This window comes from Juglans regia, chromosome 15, assembly GCF_001411555.2.
Source record: "Juglans regia cultivar Chandler chromosome 15, Walnut 2.0, whole genome shotgun sequence".
NCBI lineage: Eukaryota > Viridiplantae > Streptophyta > Magnoliopsida > Fagales > Juglandaceae > Juglans > Juglans regia.
This window is the reverse complement of record NC_049915.1, coordinates 618330-636540: the sequence shown is the minus strand read 5'-3', so window position 1 is coordinate 636540 and position 18211 is coordinate 618330. Positions and strand designations below refer to the sequence as shown.

At 34.9% G+C, this 18211-nt stretch overlaps 1 protein-coding gene across 5 annotated transcripts; it reads left to right on the top strand.

Moving 5' to 3' along the window:
- Positions 1-82: 82 nt before the first annotated feature.
- On the top strand, positions 83-16755 carry LOC109000391 (cleavage stimulation factor subunit 77). 5 transcript variants are annotated; one of them, XM_035685913.1, is made up of 23 exons: positions 83-359; positions 476-556; positions 689-751; positions 1419-1528; positions 2879-2979; positions 3998-4059; positions 4189-4329; positions 4484-4612; positions 5605-5651; positions 6865-6928; positions 7427-7547; positions 7812-7870; positions 7948-8016; positions 8708-8848; positions 9180-9244; positions 9649-9745; positions 10422-10481; positions 11512-11664; positions 12347-12449; positions 12520-12621; positions 13540-13713; positions 15274-15492; positions 16393-16755. In XM_035685913.1, exons 1-23 carry the CDS (start codon positions 348-350, stop codon positions 16578-16580), a joined length of 2361 nt encoding a protein of 786 aa, XP_035541806.1. In that variant the 5' UTR covers positions 83-347; the 3' UTR covers positions 16581-16755. The 5 variants fall into 5 exon arrangements, with proteins under 5 accessions (XP_035541806.1, XP_018832792.1, XP_018832788.1 ...); XM_018977247.2 differs by having other exon boundaries at positions 83-362; positions 12383-12449; positions 12526-12621; XM_018977243.2 differs by having other exon boundaries at positions 83-362; positions 12383-12449.
- Positions 16756-18211: the final 1456 nt, after the last annotated feature.

Sequence of the window (18211 nt, the reverse complement as noted above, 5' to 3'; positions counted from 1 at the left end):
TATAATTTTCCTTTTATGCTATCCTTGGGATTAAAAAACCATTAATAATTAACACTAACCCAAAGCTTCCAAATTTAACGTCCACGGCAGCTTATTACACAGTTAACACTAACCAGAGTCTCGACAGTCTCTCCTTCCCCAAATTCAGCAGTCGAGATTCGACACCGTAAGCATACCTAATACCATCTCTACGTTTGAAATCCGGCCTGTAGGTGTACTTCCTTCATATTCATATCAGCATGGATGTACTTTGTCCTTAGTATCCTAGGAATCCTCCTCCTAACAGTGTCTCTGAATCTTACTGGCGCTCCTAACGCTGCCTCCATTGGTCGACACCGCTCAAATCTATGTCTTCCACCGTGGTGCCCTTTTTTCTTCCTTCAAGTTTGAATTTTTGCTGTTTGTTTGTTTGTTTTGTTTTTTCTTTCTTTTCACCTAGAAAATCTATGTAATTAATTTAAATTTGGAATTCCAGGATAAAACAATGGGCGACAGTAAAGCCATGGATGATAAATACAATGTCGAAGCCGCAGAAGTTCTAGCCAATGAGGCGCAGGTGTCATTCTGATACTTTCAATTCGGTTACTTTTATATTCAGCAAAAATATTTTGTTAATTTCACTTCTTTTTTCTGGTGCTGAATGCTATTTCCATTTCAATTTACATATTGTACGCGTCTCCCTCTCTAGCATTTGCCCATTACAGAGGCTGCACCGATATACGAGCAACTGCTTACACTTTTTCCAACAGCCGTGAGTTCCTAACTATCTTCATTTGTGTAATTATTATCACCTCTTCTCAAGGGCTTTGTCAAGGGATTGCATTTCCCTTTTGGTTTCCTTGTTATGAATTCTTAGTAGAGTGATCTCACTTGTTGAAATTTGCTTATTGCTTTTCACTTCATATGATAATGATGCCGCCATTCTAGGCAGCATGAAATTGAGTCTTACTCTCGACTTAGAGGAACTTCAGTCCCATGACCAACATGATTAAACTTGCTGGTATTAATTTGGAGAAATAAGTTACAGAACATTTTCTTGTGCAAGTCGATGGCTACTTCATCCAAAGTCATTTTCAAGTTTTACTTATTTAAATGACATTACTGCATGATGCCCTTGAAGCCTAATTATTGGTTATCGTGGACAACGCATCTAGTAATTCACATGCTGTAATATATTTGTCAATTAAATGCCAGTTCTATGATTTTTTGAATCTTGTGCATCAAGGCACGCAGCCTGATCAACTAACTTTATCGGTCTAAAGTTTTACCAATACGTTGGAAATGGTATTTATTTCATTTTTGAGAAGTTTGGTGGTATAGACTGCTAAAGTTGTCGTACTTGGGTTCTCATATTTTCAATAAAATTCTTATTTACTGATAAAAAAAGACTGCTAAAGTTGTCTCCCCTTTTTCTTCAGGCAAAATATTGGAAGCAGTATGTTGAGGCACACATGGCTGTAAATAATGATGATGCTACCAAACAGATATTTAGCCGTTGCTTACTAAACTGTCTTCAAATACCTCTTTGGTATGTTTCATGTTTTACATTCATATACTTCTCAAAAAAATGTTCTACATTTATATGGCACTGGTTGATGAATCGTACTTGCATTGACATTGAGTTGAAATTGATAGGTGTCTTTCTTGTATATGTGTACTTAGATTGTGCCTTTGCGCTTTTTAATGAAGTTATTATTACTTATAAAATATTGATATAGAGTTGAAACTATTATACTCTTAGTTTTAGAAATCATGTGCTGGCCACCACCCAAATTTCCCAACCTTGAGTGGTTGCTGCTCTGTTTATCAATATCTGCTGCAAGTTGGGAACTCCAAAATGCTGTTGAATTGCAATATTGCTTCATCATTGTTTTAAAGTGTCTTGTAACTGAAGAGCAGCTTATAGTGTCTTGGAAAGTATGATGCACACGATGAACTTGTACTCGCTTTTCCCTCCTATACTAATAAAAAAGAAAACACAAAGCAAAGTCCATTATGTGCATTAGATTCTACACATAGTGAAACGGTGAAGTGGGGAGTATTTGATGCTGGAATTTTAAGCGTACGCAATTCTAAGTATTCAATTCTATACAATTTTTTTTCCTACTTTGGTCTTTACTTCCACAAGTCAATTCAACCCTGGGTTTCCCTTGTCAATCATGCTTTTTTACATTCATTTTAATATTGAGAGGTATATAAGAAGATAAATAGATCAAGCTAGAAGAGGATATATCTGTAAAAGACAGGATGAAGTCTCAATGAGTAAAGCAATGATTTTATAATATTGTTCAAAAGGACATCAAATTGATGTGCTGCCTGGATCTACATCTTCAGGCATGACAATGATGGCGGTTAATCTGGTCGAATGCCGTACGCTTTTATATGGGTGACATCAATTCATTCTGTCCAAAGTTAGAATAGTTCGTAGACTCACCTTATCCTTTAAATGTAAACCTTGCGAAGGCAGCTTCGTCAAATGAACGAATATTTATGCTCAATATACAACATGGCTTTATCTAAGCATAAAGGATCCAATTATTTTCTTGTCTTATTTTTGAAGAATACTATTTGACTGCTCGAGTTTAAGAGGGCTAATCCTATATATCTATTTAATCTAGAAAATGATCTAGTCCCGTTTCAATAAGATAATGATCTTTTGCCCTTCATTATTCTTTTGATTGAAGCTTGTGACCTGCTTTATATGGTTTACCTCTCTTCTTTTTTTTTTTTTGATAAGTAAGAGATAAACTTTATTGATGAAGTTTACCTCTCTTCTTAGCCCATTATATTTTATTATTTCTTATTCAGGAAGGCCGTCTCTTATTCAGGCAATATTATTCTTACTTTTGTTTAATTGTGTTGCTTATTGGTTTTGTAGGCGGTGCTACATTCGTTTCATTAAAATGGCCAATGAGTCCAAGGGGTTAGAGGGTCAAGAAGAGACTAGAAAAGCTTTTGATTTTATGCTCAACTATGTTGGTGTGTGCTCTCTCTTAAGTCTTTCAGGATTTTTCCCCCTGTAATAGCTTCACATTCGTACAGCTATTGTTATTTCAAATTTGGAACAAGTTCTTTTCCCAATAGAGTTCCAAGTTTCCAAAAGTATAGACACAAGTGTTTCACTTAGAAACTTGCCTTAGACTGTTGGTATCTGGCTGTGCAAAATACAGGTAAGAATGTAATTATAGTTCCATAAACCCATTTGAGATTAAAAATATTTGAGAAGGTATTATGTTGATGTTGTTAAGGGAGAACTTGTGTGCATGAGCCCCATGTCACATGTTCAATTCCCCCTGGGATCAAACTACGATTTAAGTGGGAGGCCATGGTGGTGGGTTGCTGTGCTAGTCTCCCTGGGGGTGGGTTTAGGGTGAGTCCTAAGGGCTTTGCCGTGGGGTGGTTCCCCCATCATAAAAAAAAAAAAAAAAAGCTTTGAAATCTGCAGGTTCATGATTAAAGTACACGGGTAATCTCAACTTTATATCGATTACTTTCCACTCAAGATAATTTTGGAAGCTGGTTTGCTTTGAGGACTGAGAATTCAATGATTTGATTTTTTTTTCTCTTTTTTTGATGGGAATGGTTGTCCTACTTGTTATTTTTTCATTCTTTAAATCAGAGCTGAAGGGATATGAGAGAGAGGAAGTTGACAAGCTATTGGTGGAATTTCTAATCTGCTTATTTGAGGCTGTGATCTGGCATTAAATGCAACCAGCTCCACTATAGAAAGAAAAAAAAAGGATAGGAAAGAGAGAAAATCTGCTATTGAGTAATAAATACAAGAAAATAAGCTTTCTACATCTCTCGAGAAGGTAGCAAGTATTGACCATGCTAGTTACTTCTTAGACAGCCATAAATAAAAAAATATGGGTAAACTTTGTGTACAATTAGATGTATATAATTAAGATGGATTCGTCTTCTGGAAAGGCTGGATTGTGTTTGTGTTACTGATTAAGAATGATCTGATTGTGCTTATATTCGTTGAATCTGTTTCCAGGAGCAGACATAGCATCTGGGCCTATTTGGATGGAGTACATCACCTTCTTAAAGTCGTTGCCGGTATGTGGAACTCACCATTATCTTTTACATTTTATGAGTTCACTGGGTTGAATAGAATGAACGGTAATGCTATTTGCGTTTTGTTTTTTTGTTGTCATTTTGCATGTTAAAAGTGAGATGATCATGCAGGCTCTAAGCACTCAGGAAGAGTCACAAAGAATGACTGCTGTCAGGAAAGTGTACCAAAAAGCTATTGTTACTCCTACTCATCACATTGAACAACTTTGGAGGGACTACGAGAACTTTGAAAACTCTGTTAGCCGCCAACTGGTAACCATTTCATTCTGGATTGAAAGTGTAATCTGAAGTAGTTGGTATTACATGTACATGTAGTTATTAATATGTTGTGCACATGCGTACTATTTAGTTTAGAAGGCAGTATTTTTCTAGAAACTGGCACCTTCTGACATGGTAATATGCACAGGCAAAAGGACTGTTATCAGAATATCAGCCCAAGTTTAACAGTGCAAGGGCTGTCTACAGGGAGCGGAAGAAATATGTTGATGAAATTGATTGGAATATGCTGGCTGTACCACCATCTGGCTCTTACAAGGCAAATATCTGCTTCTAGTGCTGCATTTTGTAACTACTGAACCAAAGATAGTTTTTGTAGTGGTTGGTTTCTGTTAGTCAAACAAGCAATAAAGGTGCATGTCTGAACATTGATTTTGAGAAGCAAGCAAGCAACTTGTTACTAAAGTGTTATTTTCTCTAACATAGCTTCCTAGCATGTGATTTTGGCTGGTTTGTGCAAAAAAGTTGGTTGTCTAAGCAAACATGCTGCAATGACTGGCCTTGATATTCGAGGGCAAGATGGTTTTGTGATTTGTAGTTTTAAGACCTGGTCAACTTGCCTGTATAAATTGCTTATGTGGAAACAATATCATACTTTTAACTTTGAGTTCCAAAAAATGGGATAAATATACTTTTGATATAGTGTTGTTTGAATGGAAATGAAATCAATTGCAATATTTGCATTTCATTTTTAGGTTATAAGCTTTTTGACCGAAAACCTTATTTTTTCTATATAGTTATGGAAATCAGTAATTGAAAAATTACCAAATTTTCCATAACTATAAAACTGAAAACATAAGGTGTTACATTGGACAACTGACCACAACATTACTCGCTTTTCATCCTTTGTATATTTTCTTATCGAGCCTTGCTAGGTACAAGCAGTTTGGCGCACCAAACCGCGTACCGACTCTGACATGATTTTTTTTTTTATTGAAAAGAAAAATAAATAAGGAAAATTTTGAGAGAAGAAGAAGATTTTCTATCTCATGAAAATAATTTCCGTCTCAATTCGCACCGTTTCATTAAACGAATGCCTTACATGTTAGCATCGGTGCGTGATTTGGTGTGCGAACTCGCTTGTAAGAAGATTTTTCCTTATCTGAATTCTTGTTCTCCTGTCTCACCTTAACTAGGCGTTATCTTTTATATACTTCTTGTGTACTTGGGTTGTACCCCTAATACTCTTTTTTATAAAATTCTGGTATCTTTATTTACCCAAAAACTTAGTAATTTGTGGTGTTCTCACAGGAAGAAGTGCAATGGATGGGATGGAAACGGTTGTTAGCTTTTGAGAAGTAAGAAGCAGGGCAACCCTGACCCTTTGCTCATGCATTTATATTCGTCTCAGATGTGATTTCATGTTATTGTGTTTGGAACTATTCTCTTATTCTTCTCAACATTGTATTGAAAGGTCTATTTCACTTGATCTTTGGTTTAAGCGGTAGGAGGGTTCAAATTTTGGTAGTATAAGATCTTTCAGAAATATGTACCATTCATTTCTTCTTGCTTACTTATCAATATATATATATATATATATATAGACACACACACCATTCGGCTACTGCGGATAATTTTAAATAATGGAAGTTTTATTTGCTCTTCTTGTTAAAGGTTAGACATGCTCACAATGAGTTTTGAGTCCATAAACTCACCCTCCAACCTATTGTAATGGGGGAAGGAAGTGCCGTTTGAGAGCTTAATGGTTTAAAGTATTATGTACCGTGTGACAAAGTTATCAAATGCAGAAAAGTTTTAAAATGTCTTTTGGATTAGGAAAGTTTTTATATACATGTAACCATTTTTATGCTGCGGAATATTATGCTAGAATATTGATGAACAATAGAGAAGAATCAAACTTTGGCAGATAAATTATAGTGAACGTATGTATAATTCTTGTATAAATACATTTTTTTTGAATGGAAATCCATTGGGTGTTGTGCCCCAGATCTTCAAGTTTTTGAATAAGATCTTTAAATAGTTGAAAGGGATTGATGTAATTCTTATTGTAGAACTAAGGGTATGTTTGGGTAATGAGATAAGATTAGATGATAATTTTGTGAATAGTGGTGAAATGGTGTGAGTTAAGATGTTTTATTGGGTTTTGGGAAAGGAGAGAGCAAAAGTTGAATAAAAATATTATAAATTTAAAATAGAATATAATTTTTTAATATAATTTTTCTTTTGAAATTTGAAGAATTTGTATTGTTTTTTGTGTTTTGTTTGGAAGTTGGAGAATTTTTTTTTTTTTTTTATAAGTAAAAGTTTGGGAAAGTTGTAATGATTAGATGAAAAAGTTGGATTTGAAATTGAAAGGTGTCTGTGTTTGAGTGATGTTTGAGAAGGAAATTATGAGAAGTTTTGAGATGAGATGAGATCATCTCACTTCCCAAACAAGCCTTAAATCTTTTGGTAGCTCTGGCATGCATATTTGTTTGCTTTATGGATGTTGATTTAATTGGGAACTTCACTGAAGTTATATATTTGATCTAATTACACTTTGAATTCCAGGGGAAACCCACAGAGGATAGACAGTGCATCCTCCAACAAGCGAATTATATTCACATATGAACAGGTATTAGAAAATATAGCTGTGGTGTATGTTTGTTCTCCATCATATATGAATTGAAGCTTCATTTTTTCTTTCTTTTATAACATAAAGGCCAAGCATGACTTGTGCAATATATAAACCAAGAAAAAAAATAAGTTGCAACTAATATGTTGCACACTTGTCTAAATTCTCTAAAACTAGTTAATCTGCTTGATTATATAAAATACTTAAAAGGATACAGTGTTTGGTTACATTACTTTCTCTTGGTTTTTCTGAGATTGAAAAGGAAAGTTTGAGTTATGACCTATAAAAAAAAAAAAAAAAGTTTGAGTTATGCTTTTCCTTCTATAAAAATGATTGGTTTTACTTATCTAAAAAATAAAAATAATTGGTTTTGTTTGATCCTAATCAGATGTTTGCAATCTCACTCTTGCTACAAATCAAAATGTTTCTCCATTTTCATAAACAAGATTGCCCTTTGCTTCAGTTTTAGTATACTCATTACATTGTGATGTTATTCAGTGTCTGATGTATCTGTACCATTATCCTGATATCTGGTATGACTATGCGACATGGCATGCAAAAAGTGGTTCAGTAGATACTGCAGTCAAAGTATTTCAGCGAGCTTTGAAGGCTCTTCCTGGTAAATTCACTTATTGTTTTGTGTCTTTTACTCAATTAGGTTCTTTTTTATTCTTCAATAATGCTCAGTTCTCTTCTTAACTCTTTGTATATAGCTTGATTCTTGGCATATAGGGCTCTGTTATTCTGATATAAATTTCAGTTTTATCTATGCTTTTTTTCTGGTATACCTTGTATTTCACATGACCTGGGTATGCATGCTTACCTTTTACCCATATTATTATTATTTTTTTCATTTGTTTTTTTTTTTTTTTTTGCCTAACAGACTCAGAAATGCTAAGGTATGCATATGCAGAGCTGGAGGAATCTCGTGGAGCAATTCAGGTACAGTGTCTGGCATATTTTCCACTTGCTCAATTCCCCAGTTCTTGGTCTTTGAACTTCACTCTGCTTTATTGCAGCCTGCAAAGAAAATATATGAGAGCCTTTTAGGGGATGATGTTAACACAACGACGCTTGCACATATTCAAGTAAGTGACTTTGAATTGTTTAGTGTACTTTTCGCTTTAGAGTAAGTAGCATGGTTGACACTGGTCTTGAGAGAGGGAGATGTTTCTCTAGGTCTCTATGAGGTAGGTCAATACTAAAAAGAATCTTTTTGAGTCTCATGATCTTTGGTTCTGAAAATCATGTGGTGAGTCTGCGTGCTGGTACAAGAGAAGTGAGAAGCTTCATGCTCTTGTGCTGCACATTAGGGTCAGTTCAAAGCCAATCCTTCTGTACATATGATTTTTTAGTTGAAATCAAACCAAATAGCAATTTGTTTGTAGATAATGAAATTATGATAAAGTGAATGCCCAAAGGAAAGGTAGAGGAAGATGTTATTTTTGAAAAGAAAAGCTGTATGACTTAGCATGAAGTGAAATAAGTTAGAAAGTCAAGGGGGAAAACGTTATACAATCTAGGTTAACACATGGGACTCCTCAAGCCAATAGGTAAGAAGGGATGATAAAGAATTTCTCTTGGAACTGGCCTTGCAGAATACAACTTCACTTTCTTCATTTCTTAGTTGGTTGGGATATTCTATTAATGTGATGGACATCAAGTTTAATTTTTTTCCAAATGTTTTGTTTGATTGAAAATAGATTTGATAAAATGCATATTCCACAGCTAGTCCATAAATGTTTCTCACAGTGATGTTATTTCTGTCTCATGCTGCAGTTTATTCGCTTTCTAAGAAGGACTGAGGGTGTTGAAGCAGCTCGCAAGTACTTTTTAGATGCTCGGAAATCCCCAAATTGCACATACCACGTTTATGTTGCTTATGCAATGATGGCCTTTTGTCTTGACAAGGATCGAGAGGTCCTCCTTTTCTTTTTAATTTAAATTTTCATGTTTGGGCTTCTCTTCCAACTTTAAAATGGTACTTTATATTGGTGACATGGTTATAGATTCTACAAAACCAACAAGATTATTGGTTTTTTAGATGATTATTGCCATTAATTGCTTTCCTCTGCCCTTTGTCCCCCCTTTCTGGGATGCACCTATATTTGTTTCTGACCTAAACATTCTCCAAGTATGAGGAGTTCAGCAACTAATTAAAGTTGATTCTCTACTTTCTGATGGTTTGTTAGGTATGTTTTATAAAGGCTAAACACAGACAAGTCATTGTTCTATTTTCCACACCATGCAGATTGCACATAATGTTTTCGAAGCGGGATTGAAAAGGTTTATGCATGAGCCTTTATACATTCTTGAGTGAGTTCATATATCTCTTAAAGCAGAAATTATTCATGTTACGGTGCTGTGGTGATGTGCCCATGATATATTCTACCAGCACTTAGTGAGCTCATCTGGTCTTATTCATAATGTAGAGATCATGTTAGCTTATTCATAAGGATAAGGATACTGATACTCAGACTAACATTCTGTACCAAAATTGTGACCGAATTGATTTTTTTTTTTTCAATTTTCTTTTCACTTTTTGAATTCTTTTAATAAAAAATCAGTTATAAAAATCATTTTTTATTCATAGAAAATTAAAAAAAATAAAAGAAAAAATCATTCAGTCACAATTCGGGTCACTTTGTTAGTTCAAGTATCATTTTCCTATTCATAATATAGCTTCTAAATATAAGTTATTAATTTCCTAAATGTCACAGATATGCAGATTTTTTGACACGCTTGAATGATGATAGAAATATCCGGGCCTTATTCGAGCGGGCACTGAGTTCGCTCCCACCAGAGGAATCTGTTGAGGTAGACCCACACACTCATGTCCATGCCTATATTATCTTATTTTATTTCTTGTATTTATCACTTAACTAAAGCAAATTTATTATTGGCCTTTTACATTGTGAGTTTGCCCAAGATATTTGGACTTATTTTCTTAGTAGAATGGGTATAGCATGGGTGATGCCGGGTAGGGTGGTTGATTTGTTAGCAAGCTGGAGAGGGATCACAGGGACACTACAGATTGCAGCCGTGTGGAAGATGGTTCCTATATGTATTTTCTGGTGTATTTGGAATGAAAGAAACGAGAGACTCTTTGAGGACCATGAACGTTCCTTGGAAGAGTTTAGGAATTTTTTCTGGAAGACTTTGTTTTTGTGGGCCATTGCTATTGATTGGAATGGTCGCAGCTTCCATGATTTCCTTGTAACTGTTCCTAGTGCTTAAATAGGTGTAATCACATGTATACTTCTAGTGTACTTGGGCTATGCCTACTTTTATTAATGAAATAACTTATTACTTATCAAAAAAAAAATTATTGGCCTTTAACAGAGGTACAGATTATGGCCAGTACGTTTAAGTTCTTTAAGAGAGGAATGATAATAATTTCTAAACCTATACCATCTCTTATTGTTCATATCTAATTTCCATTATTGCTTTATTGGGAGAATCTACATGATTCTCATGTATCCTCTTTTTGTAGGTTTGGAAACGATTTGCCCAATTTGAGCAAACTTACGGAGATCTGGCAAGCATGTTGAAGGTAGAACTATGAACAAGAAGCTGAGTCATCATCTGGAATGAGAGTTTTTCGGCTTACATATATCCTCCATCTTTTTTTTTTTTTTTTTTTAATTTAATGAAATAATTCGAGATTCCTTTTCAGTGTAACCTTTAGAACTTTTAAAGTAAATGCTTTTGCACGGGTTAGTTACCACGGAAGCTGCTATACCATCTCTTATTCAGCTGACACTTCATATTTATTTTATGTTGCTTAAACATATGAATGGGAACGGTGTCTAGTCTCCATTTCTGTGTGGTGCGATGCTATGCAATTAGCATGGATCAAATGGTTGGGTTTTGTTGTTTTGTTCTTGATCACCTCTAGCAAGTATATTCTTCCAGCAAGAATATTCTGCTGGAACATTGATTTCATAAGTTTCGTTAATTATCATGCAATAATATCTCCTACAGCCACAAATACGAAAAGATACCTTTATATCGAAAGTACCAATAAGAGCTTTGACTTAAAACCAAAAAGCAATTAAAAGTCTCTCTTTGCTTGTGTTTTCAACTGAGATGGAATGTCTTCAGAGATTTTAAATTTATTTTATTATTTATAATATTGGAAACTTTGGCATCATGTAAGCGTTATTTGTGCTTAATTCTCAAGTTGTTTTCAATTGCACTTGTATGCTTTATTGGAGGCCCTTGTGCCATATTGCCATAGTCGAAACAACTTCAAAGCTATCACCGTAATTGCAACTATTGCTTTTATGCTTGAATTTATTTGTTGTATGCAAACTTATTTAAATAATTTTTGAGTTGGTTCTTTGTATGTGATTTTAATGCTTTGAAAAGTTATATTGCCGAAGGCACTGGAGTGCCCTGGTCAAGATTAAATTATTCTGGTTGTAAAGAACCTCATGCAATATGTTATTGTTATTATATCTTAGAAGTAGTGCCTATATTATCCTTTCCTTGCTGGAGTGCGCAAGCACATATCTTGCTTGCTGAAGAACACTGAAGAATCTCATTGACTGAAAATTTTGCCACTTGTTAATGTCATCTAGGTTGAACAAAGAAGGAAAGAAGCTCTTTCTAGAACAGGGGAAGAAGGAGCATCAGCATTAGTGGGATCGTTGCAAGATGTTGTCTCACGTTACAGTTTCATGGATCTTTGGCCATGCTCTTCTAAAGATTTGGATCATTTGGCACGGCAAGAGGTACATCGGATTAGAATGTTTTGTTGTTCATTTGATTGTGATTATTGGCAGTAAGAAAATTGTTTATTACCAATCGTCCTTACCTAATATCATTCAGATACATGTTTGTCGTTTATTTCTGATCTTGACATAATGTAAGAGAAAGCTTTATGAGATTGATAAACCTGCAATTTTGAAGACTCAAATGTGCTCTGGAAAAAGTTTGAGGATCCTTTTGAACTTTTCTTAGCAAAGCCTTGATCTTTGGGTCTGACTAAAGAAGAAAAAAAACTTTGGGTCCGTAACTTTGCATTTATTATAACGTAATTTATGTGGAAGTGGTTTCCTTGGGAATGAATATATGTAAAATATGTGGGGTAAAAAGAAGAAAGGCTGAATTACATAAATTGGGAGCTCCCAATTTAGCATTTACACTTTCTGTTTTATGGGGCAAGGGAAAAATATTTTATACTTTACACTTTAAAGTCATTTTTTCCATAGAGCTGGGTCTAACATATGTGAGACATACTGATCAGAAAAACATGTGAGGCCTATTGATTGTTGCCCCAGACCAGATGCATGTGCTCGTTTATGAAGCATAGCTCTCCACCACAATTATAAGGGGACACAATAACAGAGAACAATGTATTCTAACTGTGTAGAGTTTCTGCAATCATTTTTTGTTAATGTCTTTTATCTACAGATAATTCCAAGACCTGTTTTTTCCCCCTCTTTTCAGTGGCTTGCCAAAAATATGAATAAGAAGGTTGAGAAGTTGGCTCTGCCTAATGGACCTGGGTCTGTAGGTACTGATATCATTTTATTCTTATAACTTATTTTATTGTCATCACTTGGTTCACCGCACCATTCTTGCAGATAAAGATTATACGGGCCTGATAAGCAATTCAACTGTGTCTGCAAAGGTTGTTAATCCTGATGTTTCTAAGATGGTGATTTATGACCCAAGACAAAAATCTGGTATGTGATTCTTTTTCTTGATTAAAGATTTAGCTTTATTTTTCTTAATTTTTTTAATGCGGCACTGGCACTTTACCCTACAATCATAAAATTGAACACTACAGTATGATGCCCAACTGCCAATAAAGCACTGTACCTTTTGTTTTTTTATAAGCAAAATAAAAATAATTGAAACTGTACCTTTTGTTTATCGCTCTTATTTATGAGGCTAGAGTATACTATCCTGATAATTTGTCTGAAATCAATAAATAACTGGGTAAGAATTTGAAGTATATAATATATATTGGTCAAGTAAGGAGTGCATTAGGACATCTCACATTATAGAGGATATATAATTTCTTGAATCTCCACTAATAAATTTGAATAATTTCGTGAGCAAAGCAATCATCAAATCAAATCATTTTTAAACATTAAAGCTGATACTATTTTCTAGTACAAAACAAAATTTTTTTCCTGTGCATTAAAGATATACCCAACCATTGAAAAATAATCCAATTCAAGTACATGGTTTCGCAAAGTATTCCCAAAATATTACGAGGAAGGGTGTGGATGTTTGATGATAATTATTTCTATGGGGGAATGATATCTTCAAAATCTCTAGATTAAATATGGCAGATTGCATGTTGTCACAGCCACCTAAGTGGTGATAAACTGCTGAAACTGAAAAAGGAAACAATTCATTGATAAATAATTAGTCGAAGGTGAACGATATTTTCTAAGTTTTCTTTGGAAACACGAATCCCTCGTAATGTGCCTTTTGTTTTCTTCCCTCTTTGTGCTATATTAACTTAAAAAGAAAAAAGGAAAAGGGAAAAGGATTGACCTGGTCATTTTTTGTGGTAATGATTTTACAGTGAGTATTTCACATTATTGCATCATGTGGATTTACTACTTGATGGCTGATCTTATTGACTGTAGGGATAGAGACTCTTCCAAGCACAACATCATCTGGAGTTCCTGCTGCATATAGCAACTTATCAAATCCAGTTGCTGCAATAGTGGGTGGTGGGATGACCAATGCATTTGATGAAATACTGAAAGCAACACCACCTGCATTGGTAGCATTTCTAGCAAGCTTGCCTGTTGTTGAGGGTAACTTCCAAACTTTGATTCCTGTTTTATGTAATTATTATCAATGCCAAGATGATAATTCATATATTTTCTTACTGTTCTAACTTTGAACTCTCTGTGAGAACACCCAATTTGATTGCTCAAACCAGAGTGAAACGTGTAGTCCTGCCTGTCGGTATGATGGAGCAGTTTCCTTTGTTGCCTGTCTGCTTTGTCTATGGGCTATCTCTGTTGAGATATAGGGAAAGGTCCAATAATTTTGTTGAAAATACATTTTGTTTTTCTTGTTGGAAGAGCAGTATTTGAATTGTGCAACACCACTTTTGATGCCTCATTCAATGTGCTATGCTACGCAAATGTTCAGCATCAAATTCTCTTGACATGGTTATTTATTATTTTTCTCGTAAAATGTGGGAAAAGTGTCGTGTCTACGATGGCTTTGACAGTCTGACAGACTTATAATTGGTCCAAAAATTCCTACATTACACTACTTGATTAATAAAAACTGTGGAATTCCAAATGGTCGCATTGAACATTCAGCTGGTTAATGTAGTATAAAATGCTTCTTTGGGAATAACTCAAGGTCTATGTAGTTTAAAATCACACTTCCATTTTTTATATTTTATATTTTTTTTGTTGCCTTCAATGACCTTACCCATTTCACGGGTGTTGGGCAACTGAGTTTTATTACAACCTTATAAAGGAGTGTTTCATTGTTCAATTTGGAGTGACCAGTACATCTTTTGAAGTGGGATGACAGGATTTATATGTAGTTTTGATAAAAAAATATTGACATCATTCTTATATTTATAAAAAAAGAAAAGATTGACGTCATAGAAAAATATAGGGTAAATCAAATGTAAAGATTTTCATGTTTTGCAATTGTTATATTATTGAAGCATATTATGTGATCAAAACTTTTGAAACGCAATGTCGGTAAAAGTAGGTAAATAAATGAATGAATAAAAAACATCATATATTTTCTTATTACCATGTGTACTTGGGCTATTAATTACTTGGTTTAATAAAATCTCATTTTACTTATAAAAAAATTTGCATATTACTATATATACACACACTGAAACATTATATTCAATATTAATGTGATGCCATGTTTCTTGCATCAACAAGATGAACCACTACTAATCTATTTGATTAATGGGTAGAAAAGTACTCTTGGGTTTATGGTTGTAAGTTGTAACGTTATCATTAGGGCCGTTCATAAGGATGTTCCAAACTTTGTTATAAACTTCTAATGCAGGAGAAACCACAATCCTCCCCCTCCACAACCCCCCCCCCCCCCCCCCCCCCCCCCCCCTCTCTCTTTTGTATTGAAGTCCTCTTCAATTCTTCTAATTTAATTTGCATTGAAATCCTCCTTTTGCACAAACTTGGGTTTCTTCAAGCTGAATTTACTTGATTTTAATTGATGGTACTGAAGGATTATGAATCACTTGCACTGCTGGTGGATGAAATTTGCTTTCTTAAGCTGAATTTACTTGATTTTAATTGATGGTACTGAAGGATTATGAATCACTTGCACTTCTGCTGGATGAAATTTGCTTTCTTTGAGAATTTCAGGCCCAACACCGGATGTGGATGTTGTATTATCTATTTGCTTGCAGAGTGATATACCAGCAGGGCAGACTGGCAAGTTAGGCACTTCCTCAGTGCAATTGTCAGGTGGTCCTGCCCCTACTACAAGTGTCCTCTCTGGCAGCAAGTCCCATCCCATCCCAAGTGCCGCATCTTTTAAAACAACTAGGGACAGACAAGCAGGGAAAAGGAAAGACCTAGACAGTACGTGCAACTCCCTTCTTTGTGACTCTTTTATGTTATTCTATGCTATTGTACACATTAATTACCTCCCTTCTAACAAGCATTCCTCGCATGTTAGAGATCAATTTTGATTCTTTAGAAGAAATTTAACTAAGATGCTCCCATATATTGCTTTATATTCGTTGCACACGTTACTGATCAATTCAATGCTTATTTATACTACTTGAAGATATCTCAGACGTGTACAGTTTTGACTTCAGTGGGTTAAAAGAAATTTATCTAGAATGTTCTGACGTGGCGCCTTATGCTAGAATTGTTTATCTGGGGTATAAGTTTTGGGAAAATTCACTTTTGACCTTTAATTACCAAACGTTTTACATTTTGTGCCCCGAACTGTCGTAATTGGTACATTGCACCCTCCAATCACCAAAAATTGACAAATAACACTTTCATCTAATTTTTCCCGTTAAGATTGGTGAAAATGGGTGATGTAGCAGAGTCTTGATGGTTGGATATTAAAATAGGGTTCACATTGTAACCTTTTGATAGTTTGGGAATGTAATGTGTCAGTTTTGGTAGTTGTTACACAAAATGTAAACATTTGGTAATTGGAGGGAGCAAAGTGTGTTTTTCCCTTAAGTTTCCCCATTCAGTCTACCTATTGAGTAGAGTTATACCAGTTTATTGTTGGATAAGTCTAAAAGTTCCTCAATTGCTAGGGCAGTCGATGGGGCTGGGTCTGAGCCTGGATTTTTTGTTTGTGATCAGGTCCCAACCTGGGGCCAAGGCTCATGCTCAAAACATTTCACTCCCGCCTCATGCCCACCATATGCTATTTCATAACTATGAGAATGATGTCAATTAATCGAGTTCCTAAACATTCAAAGCATTTTACTAATGGTACGCATGTGACCATTTAAGGACAAGAGGACGATGAAACTGCCACTGTCCAAAGCCAGCCACTACCTAGAGATGTTTTCAGGATGCGGCAGATCCAGAAATCTCGAGGAGGTACGACTACAAAAGCTCGAGGAGTTACCACTTCACAAACAGGATCAGCTTCATATGGAAGTGCACTTTCTGGAGATTTGTCTGGTAGCACTGGCTGATTCGCTTTCCATTACTTTTTCTTTTCCTCTATTTATTCCTTTCCCTATTTTTGTAGATTGTAGATGAAAATTTTTCTTTAATTTTCCAATAAATAGTCTTTCATTCTTAAGCTTGTAAATTTATTCACATGCTATTAAATCATTGTCATTAATATTAGCCAATTTTTCACCCTAACTCGCACGTTCATATGTAGTCATGTGAATAATCTTTTGATATACATCTCTGATGAGGAAACGACAGAACATTCTATTACATAGGAACACTCCATATGTAATTCCTATGGTTCCCACATCTTTCCAGCTTAGCCATTGTTCTACTGATGAAAAAATGTAGTTAGCTTTGAATAATTTTGACATGAAACTAAGACCGACTTGTGCACTTGGGAATAGGCTTATGATGTTTGTTGACGAGTGGAAAAACTCTTGGCCTGTTTTGTAGTGGTAAAAGTAGAGAATGCCAGGTTCTATCCAAACGACTTAAACTTGAATGTGGGTTTCGATCGGAAAAGTTGTGTATTTAGTAGCAATGTTATGCGGGTCTTCAATCCTAATATTCGACTTGGGCAAGTCAAATCTATTGCCATATCTCGACGTAAACCCCTCAACAAAACGTTACAAAAGTACACTCTTCAATCTCTCAACTGCTGGAGTTATGATGCGTATAACTTGGCAAGTTGGCCTTTGCCATTCGGAAAGAATCCTCCATATATGAATTGCATTAGTTTTGTTATTTACAGGTACATAATATTGATTTGTTCAAGTTTCAAATAAAACAAGTCGCGTGTAGTCTTTTTATAAAAAAATGGACCTTATTATTAAAAAAAATGTAAAAAAAAAAACTTTTTTAGTGGGACTTTTTACAAAAGGTTAGTCTACGCAAAGTTTGACACTTTAAGCTTGTACTTGGCATTACTTTTATAAAAATACTCAAAAATAATATTTTTATATTAATTGGTATGGGAAACTCCACCTCAGTCATATACTAAGGTCATATATTTAGTATATCAATATGCAGATTTATAAATATTTTGCTGCAATTGTTTTTTTCTTTTTCTTTTTTTAATTTTATTTTATGTCAGGGACCTCTCCAAGGCAGGGTCCTTTAAATCCACATTTGCAAAGTAAACTCCGGTCTCGTGCACCACACCCTCAAGAATTTTGCTACACAAAATTAGTTAAATCGTTGGTTTTTCATTAGGGGGTATGGTTCCAAAAAATTGTTTGCACTCATGAAGTGTTGAACCTTAAATCTTGAAGTAATACCTCAAGACTAAGGACCTTCACCACTTCGGCCAACCCTTGAGTTTTTTGCTGAAATTGTACAAACGAGAAGCCTCTTAAAAAGACTTCCAACTATCCATGAAAAGTTTGAGAGAGATTAATTATCACATGATAGAAAGTTGATGAAGCCCGACATGTCGTATCAAAACATTGCACTGTCTCTTTTCCAAGATAATTGGTAAGGCATCAAAATGACAAAAACCCTTTCGATCCTCTACGAACTAAAATCTGATCTCACGAAAGCCATGCCACATCACAACCTTAGAGAACTCCAAAACTGAATCATATTTTAGAACGAAATTTGTAACTTTGATCGGTCGTAATTGGAATTTGGGCCTCCTAAAAAGATC